This window comes from Alosa alosa, chromosome 8 (assembly GCF_017589495.1).
Source record: "Alosa alosa isolate M-15738 ecotype Scorff River chromosome 8, AALO_Geno_1.1, whole genome shotgun sequence".
NCBI lineage: Eukaryota > Metazoa > Chordata > Actinopteri > Clupeiformes > Clupeidae > Alosa > Alosa alosa.
This window is the reverse complement of record NC_063196.1, coordinates 14,012,028-14,033,784: the sequence shown is the minus strand read 5'-3', so window position 1 is coordinate 14,033,784 and position 21,757 is coordinate 14,012,028. Positions and strand designations below refer to the sequence as shown.

General features: G+C 41.5%; 1 protein-coding gene across 4 annotated transcripts in view; it reads right to left on the bottom strand.

Moving 5' to 3' along the window:
* The window catches only part of kidins220b (kinase D-interacting substrate 220b), a 41,113-nt gene extending 19,356 nt beyond the window's left edge, over positions 1 to 21,757 (bottom strand). For all 4 annotated transcript variants that reach the window (XM_048249968.1, XM_048249969.1, XM_048249970.1 and 1 more), the window contains exons 1-16: positions 21,564 to 21,757; positions 19,071 to 19,226; positions 18,390 to 18,488; positions 17,763 to 17,861; positions 17,006 to 17,104; positions 16,087 to 16,188; positions 15,810 to 15,908; positions 15,477 to 15,674; positions 15,073 to 15,171; positions 14,660 to 14,758; positions 14,227 to 14,325; positions 13,745 to 13,922; positions 13,150 to 13,314; positions 12,607 to 12,786; positions 3,075 to 3,240; positions 2,733 to 2,884 (exon numbers count right to left, since the gene is read on the bottom strand). In XM_048249968.1, coding sequence (XP_048105925.1) covers positions 2,733 to 2,884; positions 3,075 to 3,240; positions 12,607 to 12,786; positions 13,150 to 13,314; positions 13,745 to 13,922; positions 14,227 to 14,325; positions 14,660 to 14,758; positions 15,073 to 15,171; positions 15,477 to 15,674; positions 15,810 to 15,908; positions 16,087 to 16,188; positions 17,006 to 17,104; positions 17,763 to 17,861; positions 18,390 to 18,488; positions 19,071 to 19,202 — 1,966 coding nt within the window. In that variant the 5' untranslated portion in view covers positions 19,203 to 19,226; positions 21,564 to 21,757. The remainder of the gene's footprint in view (positions 1 to 2,732; positions 2,885 to 3,074; positions 3,241 to 12,606; positions 12,787 to 13,149; positions 13,315 to 13,744; positions 13,923 to 14,226; positions 14,326 to 14,659; positions 14,759 to 15,072; positions 15,172 to 15,476; positions 15,675 to 15,809; positions 15,909 to 16,086; positions 16,189 to 17,005; positions 17,105 to 17,762; positions 17,862 to 18,389; positions 18,489 to 19,070; positions 19,227 to 21,563) is intronic.

Below are 21,757 nucleotides of genomic sequence, written 5' to 3'. Positions count from 1 at the left end.
AAATACTCCTTAATTTGCAACTTTTTGTAGGCCTAACAGAGGTAGCCTAAATATCGTGCCTATGGCGATGTCCACTTAAAAGAAAAAAAAAAAAAAATTATCTATTATTATTAATTGATTTATTTAAAATGTATTTATTATTATTAATTGATTTATTTCACTTGTCTCTCTGGATTGAACGCAGAATGTGGGCTGTTGCGCAAATAGATGAATGAGGGAGGGAGATTCCGTTAACAAAAACCTAAAGTTTTGCTAACATTTTCTCCATTATTATCGTAAAATATGTCTCCATGCAGGGCAGGGCTGGTTCTAACCTAGGCTAGGCTACTATATTTGGGTGGGCTGGTAGACATTTTGGGTGGGCAACATAGCAAAGCTGTCAAATTGGATCAAAACTAACATAAACACAAATCAATAAGTACTACCTAGCTTGAGTTACTGCAGCCAACAGCCAGGGATAGGCATGTCTGATGTATTTAAAATACAAATTTGTATTTGATTTAGTTGGAAAAAAATGGCATCGTATTTTGTATCAAAATACTTTATAGGTTTGTAGTTTAAAAATATTGCCAAATACTTTGGGTAAAACCAATAACCTACTTTTGGTGATGTGATTATAAAAGTGAAAAACAATGAATGCAGCACTGGTGCTGACTTGTAATTTGCCCACAGTTGTTGTGATCAGAATATTGAGATTGCTCACACAGTCATCCCAACCTCAAGTTTCTTGAGAACTTTAGTCGTCCAATTCGAACACATGGAACCGGTTATGTGGTTGCCCTGCAACAAGTTGCCCCATGTGCAACGTTAGCAATGTTTGCTCACATACACAATACACTCCTTCATACCAACTTCAAGTTTCTTGAGAACTTTACTGATCATTAATCATCCAATCCGAAGACATGGAACCGGTTATGTGGTTGCCCTGCAACAAGTTACCCCACGTGAAAATGTAATTAATAATTTGCCCACACTTGTTGTGATCATAATATTGAGATTTAGGAAGATTAAATTGCTCACATACACAATACACTCCTTCATACCACCCTCAAGTTTCTTGAGAACTTAAACAAATAGACTAAAAAGCAGGTCAAATTATTTTAACAGCTACAAAAATAGATGCACATAGATAGAAGTTATTGTGGGGGGAAATATATTGGATGAGTATATTTGTATATCTTCATTTAATAGAATAGAATAAAAAGGATTATATTTTAATGTCCCCATGATGGAATTTGTTTTAGCACAGCATAGCCCAGGGACAGACAACTTAGATAGTTAACTTTAATATGTTTGTATTATTTTTTCAATTTATGAGTATGGTGTTTGTGTCTGGTTTCCCTAATGTATTTGTGCTAATTTCACATCTTGAGCCTGTTTCTGTTTATCTGGTTGTTTTGCCTCATGCCACCCTTGAATTAATCAGTGCCTCACCAGTGCCACCCTTGTAAAAAATGTCTAGAATCGCCACTGCACCTCTGCCATCCAGGGCTCACCCTATTCACACAAAAATGTTCTTTATATGAAAATACACTGTCCCAGTTCCTTCCCTTATTCTGTCTGCTGGGGTCTGACTTTGGCTGGTAGCTGGCTTGTCTTGACAGAGGAGCTGGGCCACACTGGGTAGATATGATGGTAGCCACTCTCTCTGTGTGTATAGCACTCTGGCAGTGATTCAACAGAGCATGCACTCCCTTGTTAGCATAATTAATCTCTTTCATGCAGAAAGTACATTTGGCATGTCCAATTTTTTTTTTTTTTTTTTCAATTTTTTTTGAAAAAGTCTGACATTTTGAATTTGTGTTTGGCTGTCTTGACCTCAATCTCCGTTTCAACCTGTAACCAAGACCAGTTCCAATTAGTTTTACAACCCTCATCCACTTTCTTAACTGTTAGTGCCTCATTCTCATCAAATTCTCTCATTCTGTAAATGAAAAGTTGCATATATTAGCCATAGTGTTACCCTAGACCTGGCAGTATCATAACAGAGTGCAAAATAGTTCACTTCACTTTGAACCCTTTCTCAATGCGCCCCAAAATAACGTTATTCTGCACGAAAATGTACAGTTAAAATGTATCAACAGTAGTGCGGTCTGTCTGTTAGGATAAGCCCACACATCAGTTTCTAAGCCCTTATGTGGTAGGTGTCATTGAAAATAAGTCAGTTCGATCACCGGGTTGCATTTACGAAAAAGCCTAGACCAGCTGCTCATTAGGCTACTAGGCGTCAACAAGCGGCTAGTCTAAACAAATACGATTACCATTAGGCTACACATTGGAAAGGGGGGTAGAGTTGGATATAACGTTAGGCTGCTACTAAAATATTACAGGACAAAATACTGCTAGTCTGTCCGGAACTGAACTAAACTGACTGACGCAACAAACAAGGTTAAAAAAAAATCCAACTGTATTTTTGCTAGTCATGTAAAATGTAGCGCTAGTGTAACGAACATTCCAGATCCCTCGTTACGAGTCTTGGTGGTTTACATGTCTTTTTGAAAGAAATGTTGAAAGTCGGGCTGAAATCACATTCATATCTAGGTTTGCTGAATGCATGCAAGGACAATGGGCCATGTCATGTAAGGGACATGGTACTGCAAAAAAACGGAAACATTGTCTACATTGCAGAACCACTCAACTGTTTGCTGTTTGCATCCCTGCTTACACACTGTATACTCAACTGCAAGGCATGCTCCATTCAACTGGACATCCCAAGAGGCAGAGACTCTTACCTTGAGAGTCCTCAGTCTTGAAGACACGGAAGAGTCTAGTGGCCAAGAAGCCAAACTCCCTCTCGCATGCGTCCGACAGCGTGGCGATCATCTCCGCCATTGACGTCTCACCACCCACACTCGACAGACGGTTGTAGTCTGTAAACAGGAACCTGAGAAAACAACACAGACACAACATTCTCAGATTTTGAGAAGACATTTTACATACAGGTGACAGGTGAGCTGACCATCACGTTGACCAGCAGTACTGTACTGTGTGTGTGTTACATCTGTGTGTGTGTATGTTGCTTGTACCTCTTGGAGTGTATTTCCACCTGTGTGTGTATTTATATATACATATACCTGACAGGTAGCGCTCGAGTGGTCTGCTCAGGTAGCTCTGGGGGGTTGACGAACATGAGCTTGAGGATGAGCTCCAGGTATCCGATGTGGCGAGCCAGACGTGTGCTTATCACCCAGGCCCAGGCCCAGTTCTCGCCCTCCCTGCGGCTGCCGAAGTACACCACCACTGCAGACAGGGGACAGTAATGAGACTTCAAACACACAAAGCTGTTTCCTCCCACAACACACCTAATACAACTAAACAATCCAAAAAGTATATTTCATTCATAAGTATATTTCATTCATTGGAGCTATTCAACGGTTCATCTTACACAACACTACTCTTTAGTGGTTCAAATAGCCTCTGCAATAACATATGAACTTAGCCATCAATGTCGTTCTTTGTACTTTCAGATAATAAAGTTATCAGGGGGGTATTCCAGAAAGGAGGTTTAACAAACACTGAGATAAAACTTAACCTCTGGGTTGTCTGAACCTGTGGCGACTAAACCCGAGCTGTCAGTTTCAAAACACCGGTTACCAGTTAGTTCAATCAACCCTGTGTTAGATAACCTAGAGTTGTGTCACGGCGAACTTATAAAGGCATCATCTATTGAGAGTCGAAACCATGAGTGAAACCCGCTAAAACGAAGAGCACCGTATTTTTTTTCAGAGGCGGAGTAGCAAGTTCTCCTCGAGGCTTACGAGGAGGGAGAGAACTGTAATAACAAAAAGAGCAATACTTGGCGTCTGCCAAAGGGCGAGACCTTGCTTGGCGAGAGAATAGCCTAACTGACCGTGAAAATGCGTACGTTTAGGATAGCCTATTTAATGTCAAAAGCACAATAAATAATTCAGTGGACATTATGTATTGTATTGACTGCTTTGAATGATGCCAGTGTTTCCCATACATTGACTAATCTGTGGCGGGGCGCCACGAAATAAAATTCGGCCGCCACAGATCAATATTCTATGTTTAATTTAATTTAAATTAAATATAAGGTCAAATCCTTGCATTGGCATTGAGCTGCGCTTTTTACACACGCAGCCTTTCCTTGCCCCGCCCCGCTCTCTCTCGTAGCCTGCTGCCACTCCTCTGCATGTGCATTTAACAAAATATTCACGATTGTTGTTGCCACATAGAAGCATTGCATAGAAGACGTCTGGCTAAATTGCTATTAAATCCGCTTAGCATTGTGACAAATTTGTTCAAAACTGCTGCATTGAAGTGAACTCTGATAAGGTCTTATCACAACATAGTAGGCTACATTGAAGAGACTAAACTAAGTTAAGTTATGAAATCAAGCAGTCTCTCAAAGCTAACGTTAGAATACTGTTTGGATGTCGAATTTAGCATGCTTAGCCTACTTACTGCTGCTTGTCAATTTCGTTGAAGGGCTCATTTTATTGACTCTGACACTGAATGTTGGCAAAATCCCGATGTAAATGGAAAAGTGTTTTCCAAAATTCAGAAATGCTTGTCACAAGGAGAAGTACGAACCTTTATTTTAACTATTTAACTAACACAACTTCTTGTTCAGACCATGTTCATCTCTAAGCTGGACTATTGTAATTCACTATTAGCTGGCTTACCCGCTTGTGTAACAAGATCATTACAGCTGATTCAAAATGCTGGAGCACGCCTGGTCTTCAATCAGCCAAAGAGGACACATGTAACTCCTCTCCTAGTTACTCTCCATTGGCTCCCTATAGTAGCCAGAATTAAATTTAAATCTCTCACTTTGGCCTATAGGACACTAACTAGATCTGCTCCTAGTTATTTTAATTCAATAATCAAGCTTTACATCCCCAACCGCCCACTGCGGTCTTCTGGTGGCGTATGTTGTGTCGACCAGTCATGAAAACTGGGTCTAATTCCAGACTCTTTTCTTCAGTGGTTCCATGTTGGTGGAATGAACTGCCCAGTGCTCTCTCGTTCCTGTGGTAGTTTTTGGGTCGTTTAAGAGGGGTCTAAAGACATTCCTATTCAACATATACTTAGTTGTTTAAGCTTATGTGTTATGGTTTATATAATGTTGTTTTATTTTAATTGGGCTGTTAATTAATTTGACATTATTGTTTATTATTGATATTCTCCTTAATGTAGTCTTAGCATGTCATTGTTTTTATATTATTGATTGAATTGACATTATTGTTTTATTATTGCCTTTCCCTTTTTACATTGCTTTTATTAGGCTATTGCTTGAATTGATATTATTGTGTACTACAACTATTCTCCTTACTATATTTGACCTACATTTTAATCTGTTCCCTGTTCTATTTTAAATATTATTATGTTGTTTTGTATTTATGTGTCGCTTTGGACAAAGGCGTCTGCTAAATCCATAACCATAACCATAACCATGTAGAAAACGTTATGAATTGCATCCACACATCAGCAGCCTTTCAACTGTGTTACAATTGCAAGGGTTCCCTCAAACGTCTTAAAGTGACAGGCACTCAATTAGACCAAGACGATCTTAACCCCCCCCGCCCCCCCATTGTCAAAGTCAGCTGCCGCCACAAATTCTGTGGGAAACACTAGATGCATTTTTAAACTAGCCTACCTTGTCACAGATTGAGTGGGCCATAGACTCCTTGAGAATCCCAAATGTAATTTTCTATTTTAACGCGGTTCTGCAGCTGTGGGCCAAGTTAAACCTTTGCGCTCAAGCATCGGAAGGGTGATGAATGTTGGAAGGCATGGGTAGCCTATCCTCTATCCCCCAGTAGCATACCCATCAAGTTCCCATGTAAATTGTACATATAACATTAAGTTACAGCCTACACATTAATTAGTCTGTAGTGAATCTGATAATATTCTAGTAAGGTGAGTGTAGGCCTGCCCTAACGCACCCTGTTGAAATGTGTCGCTCAAATTAGATTCCCGGTACATCATTCCTGGCATCGTGTAGGCCTACTGGGCCCTGCCATTTCGCCTCCACGTTTGTGATAAGATGTGAAGCATCATCACATATCATCTGGCAATTATTAAAATAAAAATGTGTTTTAAACACCAACACCATTAAGAGAGCATCCAAAAATAGAAGTGGCCTATATGACCTATCCATTCGACCCTAAGGACATTCTGAAAAAGCCAAAGCCCGTTAATTGAAGCTCACCAGCTAAAACAGCCTATCGTCGGTGTAAATTTGGAAAACTTAACTAGATGTACCGCATAGCGGTACAAAATATGACGCCAGCTCAGTCCTGTACATCCGTTCACAAAAAATAAATCACACTTCAATTTGTCTCCATATTTTACTCCATCCCCCACTCTTGAAACTTTTGTGTATGCTTGTTTTCATGTCTGACAGCTGCACAGAAATCCACTGGTGCTGAAAAGGTGAATAGATTGTAGAATAGCCAAAGAAGATGTAGCATTGTTATAAAACCTTTAAAATCTCTAAACAATCTGTAGGGCAGTTCATCACAGTTCATCCATTGCAACTGGATTGATGGGTCACTTACACCTGTAGGCTACATTGTATTTGGGAAAAGCAAAAGGTATCAGCATAATGTTATTTTTTTTTTTTTTTTTTTTTATGTATTTATAAACAAAAACATCTCTGTCAGTTTCATGCCGTTTTTCAACAGCTATCAAAAAACAAAGGTCATTTTGGATGGATGGATTTTTTGTGAATGTTTCTTCTTCTACATAAGATTTTAGTCATCTTTAGTTCATGTAATACTTTATTGTCAATGCACAAATTAAGTAACAGTAGTCTGAAACGTTATTGTTAATGCACAAATTAAGTAACAGTAGCCTAGTCTGAAACGAAATGCTGTTTTACATCTAACCAGTGGTGCAAATAACTGACATGTCCAAATGGGCCTTGATGAAATGCGTCGCTAGACTGTTCATACACATTTTAACGGGCCAAAGTTGAAGAGCTTTTGTCCGTTATTGTTCGATTGCAAATATAGGCTGATTCATGTTCCCTTGCATTGTGTAACTGAGGTCCATGGCTAGTCTGGCTTTCATCAGACCAAGCTCAATCTTTTAAGAAATCAAAAATAAATAGCGGGCAGATCAGGATGGGTTCACCCAGCCTAGTCCATAGGCACCGATATTGTTTAATTTTCCGATTGAGATATACACTCTGGCTATTCTAAATGCAAAAATGCATCAGGGAGTTATGACAAAACGGTAACTAACAAACTAGATCCTAATAGAAAGCTGTTAGCTTCCCTAAGCTACAGGTAGGATTATAATGTAGGCCTATTTACAACATAAATTGTCAATAGGCTATGCTGGCTTGACACAAATAAAATCTCCTTTGAAACCAATGGCTTACGCCTTACAGTATCAAGCCGGACTTAAACTGTCATATCGCGGGCGAAAAGTTGTAATAAAAATTCACACAGCTCCATGAGTCAAGGAAAGCTTGAATGAAGTAGCCACTTCTAAATGGGACCCACTACACAGTAGCTTAAGGTGTGTTGCTAAAGCAGCCATAATGAAATGAAGGTGTCATTGTTTGGATACTTCACACACACGTGCTTTTTTTAATTTCACAGACTACAACTACCAAGCTGGAATCAAAGCACATCGATTCCCCTCTCACACCCTGCACGACTTAAAACAAAAAATAAACAGTCTCACGCGATGTATAGGCAAAACTGTATCAGACCAGTGTAACGTTGGTAAATCTTCCATTGCACAGAATGATTTTTGTAGCACATGCAATAAATGACAGTCGAAAGATACAAACAGTGCTGCTATCAATTTGCTTGGTATAACCGCATTTATAGTTTTCTACAAATGCAATCAATCAAATGCCTCCATCACTCAACCAACGCTTAACGGTAACATTACCTAGGTCCTTATTGATATTACAAGATTAACGCACCTGCAGTAAAACCAAGCATGTCCGATAAACATCCTCAGATTTATTTCGCTTCAAGAAGAAATGGGAATTACACTTCATGTGAACATCGCCCTATCCTTATTAGATGTTCGCTGCGATGTAAATTACAGTTGTAGGAAGCGCCCATTGTTTTTTCCAACCCACTTTTTAACTTCCAACAAAATTACGTCTCACTGCAACGATCGCCATCTAGTGGACAAACGACTACTTATCGCCAATACTGAAAATGCAGCCATGATGATGATGATGAATATTTATTTTGGCTTTCTTTTAATCCTACTGAATTTTGTAATTATGTATCGGGCCGTTCTAATACCGATAGTATGTGGGTGCCTGTGTGTGTGTGCATGTGTATATGTGTGCACCGCCATTTACAGGCCAATGAGTGTACAGTCACTAAATGTACACATAACCTAATTTTTTTTTTAGACCCCTTTTTTTAGGGGGTGGGGGGTGGGGGGGGTGGTGGTGGTCCCGGGGATCTAAAATGAAATTTTTTTCCGTAAAAGTCTAGTGGGGCTACATACCCACCAAATTTCATGTACCCGGTGGTTCGGTGTCCCGATCAATGCCGGTATCAATGACCAAAAATTCAGGGAGTAGATGACGGGAAAAATTCTTGAATTGTGAATGTACAAATTTATGTTTATGTGTGTGGGTGTGTGTGTGTGTGTGTATGTGCGTGCTTGTGTGTTTGCCTGTGTATGTGTGTTTGTGCATGTGCATGCATGCATTACATATGTCTATTATTGTGTGAGTATGTGTCATAATGATGATTACTGTAAATGTATAAAAAAATGCGTGTGTATCTGTTTATGCACATGTGTGCACATGGAATGGGTTAACATGACCCCTGGAGGCAAACATCACTGGAAAAAAATTGGTCATCCTAGGCCCTACAGTTCTTAAGATATTCACAGAGAACTGTGTCTGCCCTACCCTCCTTTTCGGGGTCCAGTCCAGCGGGAGGGCTACAGATCAAAGCGAAGAATAGCGGTTCCATGCTATCCATGTGGGGGTACATGCCCACCAAGTTTTGTGTACCCGGTCTTTCAGTGTCCGGGAATCCTTGTTGGTGTACGTCACTAAATGTACACATAAATTATTTTATTGTAAGGCCCCCCATGAGCGAAAGTACACAAAACTTGGCATGCATTCGAGGGTGTCATAATGATCCTACACTTTTAATTTCGTGCAGTTTGACCTTGTCAGCCAGAGATATTGTGATGAAAAACACCTAATTTTTTGCTTTTTAATTTTTTTAACTAGGTGGCTTATACATGAAATAAGTGGTAATGGGATGGGTTGACATGCCCCCTTAAGACCAACATACATAAAAAGGTGGACCTCCTAGGCCCCACGGTTCTCGAGATATTCACAGAAAACTGTCTCCGCCACCTACAGGCCAGTTGGTGTATAGTAACATAAATTAATTTATTGTGTGGCCCCATGAACGGAATTCCACCAAACTTGGCGTGCATACAGAGGGTGTCATAATGATCCTACACTTCCAATTTCGGTGCAGTTTTGACTATGTTAGGTCACAGATACCTTCATTACAACACCTCATTTTTACTTTTTTTGTGTTTAACTAGGTGGCTTATACATGAAATGAGTGGTTATGGAATGGGCTGACATGGCCCCTTGAGATCAACATACAAAAAAAAAAAATGGTCCTCCTAAACCCTACGGGTTTTGAGATATTCACAGAAAACTGAGTCTGCCCTACCCTCCTTTCGGGGGTCCAGTCCAGCGGGGGGGGCTACAGATCAAAAGCGAAAAGCGATGGTTCCATGCTATCCATGTGGGGTTACATGCCCATGTACCCCGGTCTTTCAGTGTCCGGGACTCATTGACGGAAATTTGGGCTAAAAGAAAAAAAAAAAAAAAAAAAAACATCTGACTAAACCTATATGACCGCCACGGCCGCGCCGGGCGGTCATAATAAGTGATGCTGACCTGCCAGTTAGTGACACTACACTTTAATGATCCTCGTGGGTTTGTGTCCAGGAAAACGAATGAAGTTGCAATTTTTTTAAGACCTTTTCAAGACATCTTAATTGAAAAATTAAGACTATACCACGGCAAAAAGATACATACGACAACTTACTTTTTTTTTTGCAACAGTTTTTTTTTCTACTAATTTTAACCCCCACCCAATTTTGGATGTCTACAGAAGTTACAAAATATATTTTGGCTAAAGAAAAATTATTGTGTGAATTACCTTCACAGCTATAAATGCCCAAATTTTAGGGTCTGGGCTGCTTGCTTTTGAAGCTGGCTGTACATGCATGTATCTGGTTGTGCTTACTGGCTGAGACTGACTGTTCTTCACCTGTATCTGTAGTAGCCTATATTACTTGCCAAAGACATGTGCACTTGACTGGATTCCCTTCAATATTTTTTTTCAAAGTTAGACTAAGCTATTTAAATATTTGAATAGGCCTTCTTTATATAATTTACTATGTGCATATATTCCCATATGCATCATATGTCCCATATACAGCACAGCAAATTAAAGTTAATCATTGTATCTAAACAAACCAAAGCTTGACTGAAACATTGTAAAACCATTGTTTTGTTTTAAATTAATTAAGAGACCGGTCTTCCTCGGATCCTGCTGAAAACTGCTGGTTTCATCTCAAGCACGCACGTATTATGAAAGCACGTTTTTTTTTTTTTATGTAGCCAGTGGCCGACAATCAAAAAAATATGCGGTTATATTTCACAACTTTTGCGAAGTAGGCCTACTGGGAAAGGCTGGCAAGCAAGCTGCTGACAGATATTACAGGTATTATAAATTAGACAGATATTTTCTTCCCTAGGCTAGGCCAGCAACACACGCTGGAAAGATGCAAACAGATCAACTTAACATATTTCCTTCTGATTGCGAAAATGCAAGTCAGTCTGTGGTTCCTTCATAAACTGCGCAGCAAATTATCAGACGAGTGACAGAAGCACTGCACATAATTTGACCAGCAGTCTTCGCGTCAATAGTTTGTGAAACCATGCTGCATCCGAGCAAAGATTCTAGATGCCCAGCGCAACTCCAAAAAGGAGGACAAATGAGCTTCCGGCTTGAGGCTGCGCCGGACGCCAGACAGGGCTTTTAAAATCCATATTATGTCCGGCCTAAATTCGAACGTATGGCCACCCTATCGCTAACTGGCTTATCAACTTTCTCCCGCTCACGTAGGCTACCTGCGTATCCCTCAGCTACACCACGAAAATTTCAGGCATATTTGTACATATTATTACCGTTTTCACACCTTTAACCACACCCGTGAAAAACATCTTCACTCTGCAACCACTACACTTCCTCCCGTGAGCCTTTATATAGTCACTTATACAATTATGTTGGGATGGATGGAGACATTTCACTCAAGCTCTCTTCGCTCGCTCACTGCTGGCGGTCCCATCATTAAATTTAATACCTCCATTTCGAAAATTCAAGACATCCCCGACAATTTAAGACTTTTGGTGTATTGTTGTTTTTAGGATTCAGCTGAAAAACTCTAGCGCTCTTGAAAAACTCGTTTGGAAAAGAATGGATCGGCTATCATGTGATGTCGTGGTCTTATCGCCCTCTCACGGTGAATTGCACGGATGAATATTACATGATTTTGTGCTTCTTTGTCAATCGGACCTTTGTCAAAATGAAACGCCATTGTGTGACAAGTATAATAATAGCGGTCTGGTTGAACATGCACTGAAATAACCGAACATAATTAAACATAACCTGAACAAAACCTACCCCCTACCAGGTTAAGTTCAGAGCCTATGTTACCATAGTTACTTACATAGCCTGATCATATTTGAGCGTTCTGGAACTGAAATCCCAGATTTACCGCTAACTCTGGGTTAGCAACATACCCAGTTACTGTAAGCCAGTAAACCTGCTTTCTGGAATACCCCCCAGCTCTGGATTCAAATTATAGCTGGAAGGGTGAGTTAATAAATAAAGGTCATGCATCTAACTATAGCTGTGTTCTGACCTAGGCTTAATGATATCAGACTTGTATTGACGTCAGGTACATATAAGCACCAATGCATGTGCCCACTATTAAAAATCCTCTCTCAGAAGAAAGATGTAGAACAATAAGTACTAACAGTAAGCACATCTTCATCTGCGGCCAGTTACATGCACCTTGGATTCTCACAGTGGTGCAATGGCCACCGACATTTCAGTGACCAGCTGGCTGCCATTTCAGTGTATCGTAAAAGTGTGCTGGAATGAGCATACCAACACCGTCTGACTGGATCTGAGTTAGTATACTGATAAGTTCCAGGCCAACGGCATGCCTCAAATGGGACATAACTTAAATAACTCAAATAATTGCTTTGTCAGTGGGTACGTACACCGGGTCCTAATTGCATGGAACGTGAGCGAGTGTCAGCGGCAGCATCAGTTTGATTACTTTGTTTTCAATTCTAATATCCTAACTGAATGCGAGAGAAACTTTACTGGGCAGCATGATGCGATCTGATGTTTTGAGCAGAACCTTTTGCCGGATGCCCCGTTTTCTATTTTCCTTTCTGTCACTCGTGTTGCTCTGCTATAACGTGATGCTATAGAACGACCTAGTTAACAAATTCAGTATGGAGCATTCAATCAGGATTCAACACGACAATCAGGCGCTCGAGTCGCGTGTCGTTAGGACGTGCTGTTAGGGGTGGCTCACCGAAGAAGACGTAGAGCAACGCCAGCAGGCTAAGGGACACGGCCACGGCCAGCTTGGGGTCAACGGTGAAGCCCATGACCAGAGCCACGGAGCCGCAGAACAGCACAGACAAAACCACCACCAGCCAGGAGAACTGGAACAACGGCTCCACCTGCTGGCCAGCAAATGTCTTCATCTCATCTGCAGGAGGGAAGGATGGTAGGAGGAGGATGGAGGAGACGCATGTTTATCTATAAAGCCCGTTCCATACACGAGGGTAATTATTCATGCTTTACAAAAGCAAGGAATTATAGTAAATAAAAAAAAAAAAAAAAAAAAAAAAAGGAGCAATAGTTAAAAAATGCTGACAGTACAGATCATTCACCATTGAAGAGAAAAAGACAACAGAGATGTTCATTTCAATACAGTGGTCAAACATGAAAAGATGGATGTTAATTTCAATACAGTGCCCAAAAGTGACTAAGTGGATCAGGGCCCTTAGCAGACCGTCCTACAGAACCTTCTAGAAGAGCACTCAACACCCGCGTGCATCTGGACTCTCACCCTCCAGTTTCTTGAGCAGGAAGGACTTGCCGCTGCCCCACTGGGCGTAGAGGCCCACGCAGATGGGCGGCTGCATGGTGGGCTCGCTCAGGATGTCGGCCAGGGCGCTGCTGTACAGGTCATAGCCCAACATGTCCCCGTCCGACTCGGTGGGGGAGAGATGGCCTGGGGGAGAGGGGGATGCAGAGAGAGGGTGAGAGAGAGAAGAAGCTAGAGAGGTAAAGATATCTCTTTAATGTGCCATCTTGCCATCATCTTCACAAAAGGATAGATACTAAGGATTATTTTCATAGTCGATTACAGCAGATTATTTTCTCAGTTCCTTAAAAAAAATTATAGAAACCAATTAATCAGTTTAGTTTTAATTAATCGATTTAATTGTGTTCACAGTAGTGTTTTTTTTCTGTTTCTATGCATTTAGGGTAAAACATCAATAGGTCTGATCTACTCAAAGAAAAGCAACTTCCCTGTCTTAATTAAAAAAATTATTTGAAGTTACAATTAAGTTAAGTCTTAATTTACAGAGCTCCACTCCACTACATCATTACTGAATGCAAGCAGTGCTTGTTTGTGTGAGGACCCAGAGGAGACTTACGAGCGCCAAAGATCTGGGTGAGGATGCTCTTCTGGTGGCTGCAGTCGATGTTGTAGGGCGTCTCCCCGGCCTTGTTGGGCCGGTACAGCAGGCGGCCATCTTTAGGGTTCCTCAGGAGGAGTTCCGCCAGGCGCCGGCTGCGCCCGCGAATGGCAATATGGAGGGGCGTGTCCCCTTTCTGGAGGGAAAAAAAAAACAAAAGACTTTTGGACACCTATTGACCACAGGTGCGTCGGAGAAGACTAGAGGTCGACAACCATGGGAACTCATTATTTATAATTATTACTAATTGTTTATGGTTTTGGCTTTCGTCAGGTTATCTTCTGCGGGTGTCTTTGAGTTCCATGGGTGAAAAGAAGATCAATGCGGCACATCAATACAATACACAAACATCACTAATGATAGAGAAGACAACAAATACACTATACACATCTGATGTAATATACAGACACGTAAACACTGAACTGATGGTGAAGCCTCACCTTGTCCACAGCAGACACTTTGGCCCCCTTGTCCAGCAGCAGTTCCACAATGTCAATGTTTCTCATCTTAGTAGCTTTTATAAGAGGTGTCTCTCCATCCTGCACACACACACACACACACACACACACACACACACAGGTATGAAACCCTACACTAAAAGCTCACAAATGCAAACTCAGATTAAGCTTTAAAATGCTCAGGAAATGTTGTCGGAAAAAAAAAAATATTATTTAGCTTTAGTTTATTTTTCCGAGACTACTCTTGTCTCAAGCTACAATGTTATCTTGTAATGTTTTCTCTACAATATGTTATGGCTTTACGGCTTGTGTCTATTTAATGTTTTCATGTCCATTATGACTGTGTTGTCTGAAGTGTCAGACCACCCGTCACCCATGATGCGGAGGAGCCTGATGAGCCAGCGCTGTACTGTACCTTAGTGGTGGTCTCTGTGTCGGGATTGCACTGAAGGATGTCCCGCACCATGGTGGCGTTCCCCTTCTCCACCGCCCAGTAGAGGGCAGTCTTGTTGTCCTGAGAGGAGAGCAGACAGAGTGAGCGGTCAGAGCAGACGCCAGACACTGAGTCATGTCCAAGGTGTAGGTGTGAGAGGTATGCAGGCATGTGTGGCTTGTTTGTGCATGTTTGTGTGTATGTGTGGTGTGAGTGAGTGAGTGTGTAGCTGGATTATGGTGTGTGTGTGTGTGTGTGTGTGTGTGTGTGTGTGTGTGTGTGTGTGTGAGTGAGTGATTGTGCAACTAGGCTAGGGTGTGTGTGTGTGTGTGTGTGTGTGTGTGTGTAACTGGGCTAGGGGATGTGTGAAGTGTGTGTGTGTAAGTGTGTGTTACCTGGCCCCTGATGTCAATGTCAGCGTATTTGTGCAGCAGCGCTCGCACAATCTCCACATGACCTCCTCTCACCGCTCCGATCAGCACTGTATCACCACTCTGAGAAAAAACACACACACACACACACACACACACACACACACACAATATAATGATTACATGAAAACTACACACATAGCTATCATCAAATAGGTATCTCTCCTGGGCATACGGAGAAACATAATGCACCAGGTGAATAAGTGATAATAATGAGGAGGTATTGTGGAAATATTTCTAAATGAGTATGAATATGCAATATATGTATCATGCATTCTTGTATTATGTATAATCTCAGATTATGACAGAGTATAATTTCTTAGAGATTAAGAATCTTGTTCTGTGTGCCTTGAGCATGGATTGCTCACCCGATCTGGTATGTTCACATAGGTGCCAGCGTCCAGCAGGTCCTGGACGATCTCGGTGTAGCCCTCCTTAGCAGCGATCATGAGGGCCGTGTTGCCGTCCTTGTCAGTCATGTTGACATTTGGGTTCCTCTTGAGAAGCTCCTTCACCACCTCTGTGTAGCCCCCCTTCACTGCCACGATCAGAGCCGTCATGGAGTTCTACAGGACAGGGACGATTCAGTGAGTATTTAAAAAAAAAAAAAAAAAAGTACTGACGCCATTTCATTTTTGAATTAGGCCTTTTGCAAACCTAGATGACTATTTAGATTCCATTACTCTTGAGATGATACATACCGCCCCCTCTTGGTCAACATCAGCCCCGTTCTCCAACAGGTGCATGACGCAGTCGTAGTGTCCCTTTCTGGAGGCCCAAATCAGTGGAGTGGTACCATACTGAATGAGAGACACAGAGAGTCAATATCACAGCCCATCAGAGCAGCCCAAACTAGACCAAACGGCTTCAATTTCACCAAGGCGAGTTAGTCTGGAATGAAATGTCCGAACGGTCCCTGGTTCAAAATCTCAAGCCTCAGATGTAAAGGTTCTCTGATGCAGGGGGTTACGCACTCACCTTGTCTGAGCAGTTGACCTTTGCCCCGTGCTTCAGCAACAGGTGAACAATCTCAGAGTGGCCCCTCCCCGCCGCCCAGATGATGGGATAAACGCTGTATTGCTGCAACAGAACAAGAGAGACAGAACGTGAAGGAACATTAGGAACTTGAATACAAGAATGAATGGTTTCAGGGAGGACCCTATTTGAGTGTGCACTTATGCATTCAAGGCTCTTTAGGCAGGTAATTTGTTTCTGGTGTAGCCAGGTGTGTTGTATCCACCGCTATTGCTAATGTAATTAGTGTCTACACGGACCCGGTTGGGTGTTGTACCTAGTGAATCAACACGTTATGACGTAGAAGGATTTAAAATTGTTATTATTGGGCAAACAAGATATTCAGTGTCAGAGTGAATATAAATCAGAATATAACAGAAGATGCTGTTACAACACAGTTAGGGTTCATTCACACCAAGAATGATAACTATAACGTTAACTATAAAAAACATCATTCTCGTAATATGAATGACTATGTTCACACATAAACTATAACGATAACGACATGAAGAATGATATTGTTGGGGATCACTTTCAGCGATTTTGAGAACGATAAAAAGCTAACAGCCAATCAGAACCCATGACATTTTAGTCATTACATTAATTGACACAAGGAGAGTTGCTTATCGTTAGTTTGCGCGGACGCTTTTATCGTTATGGTTATAGTTATCAGTCAGTATTATGGTGTGAACGGCCCTTTAAAACTCCACCGGAAATTAATGAGCAGCACAAACAGCCTTCCGTGCATAAGGTCCATTATACATGACCATGGCAACTTTCCTTGTTTTTCTAATACATGACAGTATGAACAACTCTGTTATTTGCTTGTTTGTTCATTTGTTTGTGTTTGTGTTTATGTATTGTTTATGCATATGCTTCTTACATGTCCAGTGGTGTTGGGATTGGCTTCATTCTCCAGGAGAACTTGAGTGACCTCCACACGACCTTTATAGGCTGCCCACATGAGCGCAGTCCAACCTCCCTGGAGCACACACACACACACACACACACACACACACACACACACACACACACACACAGATACATGTCAACAATGACTGTCTGTCCAATGTTTCAACTGTACACAGTGGCCACGTTCTGTAACTGGAGAGACCGCTAATAAGCCAGCAGTACTGCTATTCTGCAAAAACATGCCATCATACACTTCACTTTAAATGAAGCATCACATTTCAAAGGTTATCTGGATTAAGATCTCCATTAGTACTTCATTTCAATGTCAAGTTTATCTCACATGAAGTAAGTGCCATGATAAATAAATGAGATATAGTTAAAAAGCATATGAATGTATAAGAGAAATGTATGCATGTATATAATGGGTACTAAATGCCACATATTGTGTATATCGTTTATATCAATGCATTTACATTTTATTCAATACTATTTTGATTTAAACTTTATTTATGTTTGTCCATCTTAATTGTTGGTGTGTGCCTTGTTTTTTATGATTTGTACATCTTATTTTCTCACATATATAGACAAAAGACACTTCTACTTTTGTTGGGCAGTTTGAGCTGCATACTTGCAAATATGACGACATTATTATTTGTTTGTGTGTGTGTGTGTGTGTGTGTGTGTGTGTGTGTGTGTGTGTGTGTGTGTGTGTGTGTGTGCGTCTTTACCATGTCCCTGTGCTCAATGTAAGCACTGCTCTCCAGCAGCTCCTTGACCACATCCACATGGCCCTCTTTTGCTGCACAGATCAGAGCAGACCAGCAGTCCTGCACAAGGAACAAGGAGAGAGAGAGAGAGAGAGAGAGAAACGGGGGGTCAGATACAACAACACAGAAAGACAGAAATAATGAGTATGTGTGTGTGAGAGGTAGAGGGAGGTCTCCAGGGAAGGTGAGAGAGGGATAAAAAAGGGAGGGAGGGAGGGAGGGAGAGAGGGAGAGGGGGATGGGGCAGGGAAAGAGATAAGTGGGTAGGGGAGGCAGGGGAATATGAAGTCCTGGTCACCATGGAAACTGGCACATAAAAGAGCAGTGTTGCTAAGGAGACCTGTGGAACTAGCCTGAGGATGCTGGGTAGAAGAGACAGCCAGTATGTCAGTCAACTGGCTTTAGTGAGTGTGTACATGTGTGAGTGTGTGTATGGGAGTGTGTGTGTGTGTATGTGTGAAACAAAGAGGATGGGGAGGAATGTGTTTACTTCCAGAGAGAGTGTCTCATTATGTGGCTATGTGCATGTGAGGGTGAGTGTATGTACAGTGAGTGTGTGTGTGCGGAAGAGAGTGTGTGTGGACTGACCACATCGTCCAGGTTAACATTGGCTCCCCTCCTGATGAGCTCCTGGATAATCTCCAGACTTCCCTGCTCCGCCGCCAGCATCAGAGGAGTCTGTCCATTCTGTGGAGAGAGAGAGAGAGAGAGAAAGAAAGAAAGAAAGAAAAAAAGAAAGAAAGAAAGAAAGAAAGAGCATATCATTCATACTCTCTTGCACTTTGCACTTGCATACGCATGTTGTTGATTTGGAGCTATTTCATATGCTTGTGTAGATGCATTTGGCAACATGAATGAGGCTTCAAGGCCAAGCTTACAAAGCCATGTTGTTTGGAGAAAAAAGAGATGAGGTGTGTGCATGGGGAACATGCCTGAGACCCTGTGAGCCCAATCCAACTGCAAATCAATAAGCCTCCTTGTAATAATGTATACATTAACATTAGTAAATATGTATCTGTAAATGTGACAGCAGACAAAATGTGTCTGTGTTCTTTTAAAACAAGCAAGTTTGCTTGGCCATGGATACGTGTCCAGGCATCAATTCAATGTCAATGTTATTTTTTTCAATGTAATTACCAATCAATTACATTTGATTTACAAATCATTTAATCTTAATTTATTTTTTTCTCTTAATTTTCTCTGTGGGCTTATACTCTTCATACTGCTCCTCGTGTGTGTGTGTGTGTGTGTGTGTGTGCAAATGCTTACATCACTGCGGCCGTCCACCTCCTTGAACTTGTCCAGGTGTGCCTTCAGCGCAGCCAGATTCTCCTCTTCCACATAGCTGAAGAGGTTCTGGATGGCCATGGTGGTCATCTTGATGGACGTGGTGGTGTCCATGGTGACGGTTCAACACCTGTGCAACTGAGGGGAAGACCAGCTCCACATCAGTCACCACAGCAACAGAGATATCACACAATGCTACCACGGCAACAAGGGGAGGACAAAGTTCCAGGATTTCACCAAGCTCGCTTAATAATGCAACACCATATTTCAATGGTGGTAGCCTATACAAATATTCAAATCATTCACTTAAAAAAAACACAACCTTTTCCTTTAGCTTTATCTAAAAGAGGTTTAAGGGGGGAACTATTTCAAAATGAAACAGATTGGGAATCATTGGGGAGAAGAATCCCTGGGGTTTTCAGTAGAGCCCCTGTCAGCAGTACAGTCATACAGACTGTGAGACAGGCTGGTCTCAGATAAGAGCTTACAGTACATACACACACACACACAGAGTTCACATACAGCCAGTGGGTATAGACGGAGTTCCAGTCAGTTTGCTATTTGTTTGTTTTTAAATGTCAGGATGAAAACTTGGCATTCAGATGCGTGCCAGCTGTCAGACAAAATAGATAGACCAGAGTGAGATGCAGATGGGAAGAGGATGAGAGAGGAAGAGAGAGAAAGAAAGACAGAGAGGGAGAGAGATAGAGAGGGGGCCCGCCCTTCAAATGTCACCAGTGAAATGCAGACTGATAAGGACCATGGGAGCAGGTGTTCTCACTGTCAGAATTAGAACTCTCCTCTCCCTCTCTGTTCGGACTGCTTGAATAATGCTTATGCCACTTGTCAATCCATTTGTGATTTGGGTCTAATAACGCCATTTAAATAGCATGCAACACTCACACGAAAAACAGAGCTCAACACGAATCACTGAACACAGACAACAACAAAGAAAAGATGGCAGCCTTGCATCTAAGCAAACACCTTCTCAGACACACACATAGACACACACAAAATATACATCCAAACGTATGTTCACATCTGCTTCAAGAATGAACGCAGAATCTGTGTGTCCTTAAGATCTAAGTAGGTGAACAGGCCTACGTGTCTATTACAGTTGAAAATGTAAGGTAGACAAGCTATGGTATGCCTGTAGGGTTTATACATTGTGGCTAACGCCTAGTCTCTCTGGCACATGCTCAGATAGAGCAGAAAAAGATGTGTCTGTGTGAGGGTGGACGGATATGTGTGTCTCACTGTCTAGCCAAACCCTCTCCTACCAGACCAGGAATGGTGCACTGTCAAGCTTGTTTATCAGATACAGGCATTACAGATGATAATGGTAGACTGTGTTCAAGAGGGTCAACAATCTTGGTCCACTGGCACAGAAATATTATTGAAAAATAATCAATTATAGAAGCAAACATTAATGTATTCAATAAAATGAAAAAAAAAAATATCTCGAATAAATGCTTAAATGTTTGACTATTATATCTATTAATGTCAGTTTTGGCTAAAACCCTAGCCTACTGCCATAACTACATTGAATGATTCACAACAGTTTATGTTACACAACATAACTCGGTCAGCAGCCAGTCAGTCGCACCAAATCACTTGATTGAACTTGATTCGGCTGTTCTTACATCATATCCCACCTCCATACCAGTCTGTAGCAGTATGCAACATAAACGAAATGACGGTATAGGCCTAGTACACGTCCTATTCCCTGTCATTTAGTTTAGCCTACAACGTATTTCACCGATGTGTAGCCTATATTGAACTTAATTGTAAAATGAGTTTAACATTATGGTCTGGAGATCAGCCTCAACTCGTCAGAATTCAGATGATTTATAGGGTTGCACAAACAACAACTATAGGATGTGTCATTTAATTTTTATGACTGTTTTGATAACAAGTCCACACATCCTATTTCAGTGGTAATGGGAGACTCGCTCAGACATTCCGACGGGGACGCGCATGAAGCGGGCAAATATCTTCCATGATGACCCTTTTAACGACCTTACCAATTTGAGTGTGTGTCTTCGGGAAAGCATAACATTATCTGAGTCCAAATAATGTTGTGACCATACAGACTACCTTGTAAGTAGACCCTATGTTAACGTGATAAGGGTGTCTGGATCCCGACGGAATCCCTTATAATCACGTTACTCAAGGGATACGTTAACGTGCATGATATCGTGTGCAGATAGTATTCTCCGCACGATACAGTAATTACCATCACATTATAGTTAAAACAGGACAGTGGAATATTTATAAGTCATTTAAATGTCTCGATCTCTCTTGCTATGATGGCTGATAGCCAGCCGCACTTGTGTGCTAGCTAGCTAGCTAACTTAGCTGACATTAGATTTGCATGAACCAGAGCGGAGCCAACAAACTGTCAATCAAGCTAGCACTGACATCGCTACACACCCGTCTCCTGAATTTCATCTCGAAACAACACGGGATGTTTACCTTGACTGAAGAGAAAATACACTGTTTCCTTAAATCGACGACTCCCGCCCTAGAGTCTTTTTCGTGAGCTCAAATAGATAGCCTATTTTCACTTCCCATCCTCGGCATCAGCCATCTTGGGAGACAGAATAGCGCCACAGACTGTTGCAGAGCCTCTTCTTTCCAGCCTGCTGCCGTTGCGCTCATTGGGCTAC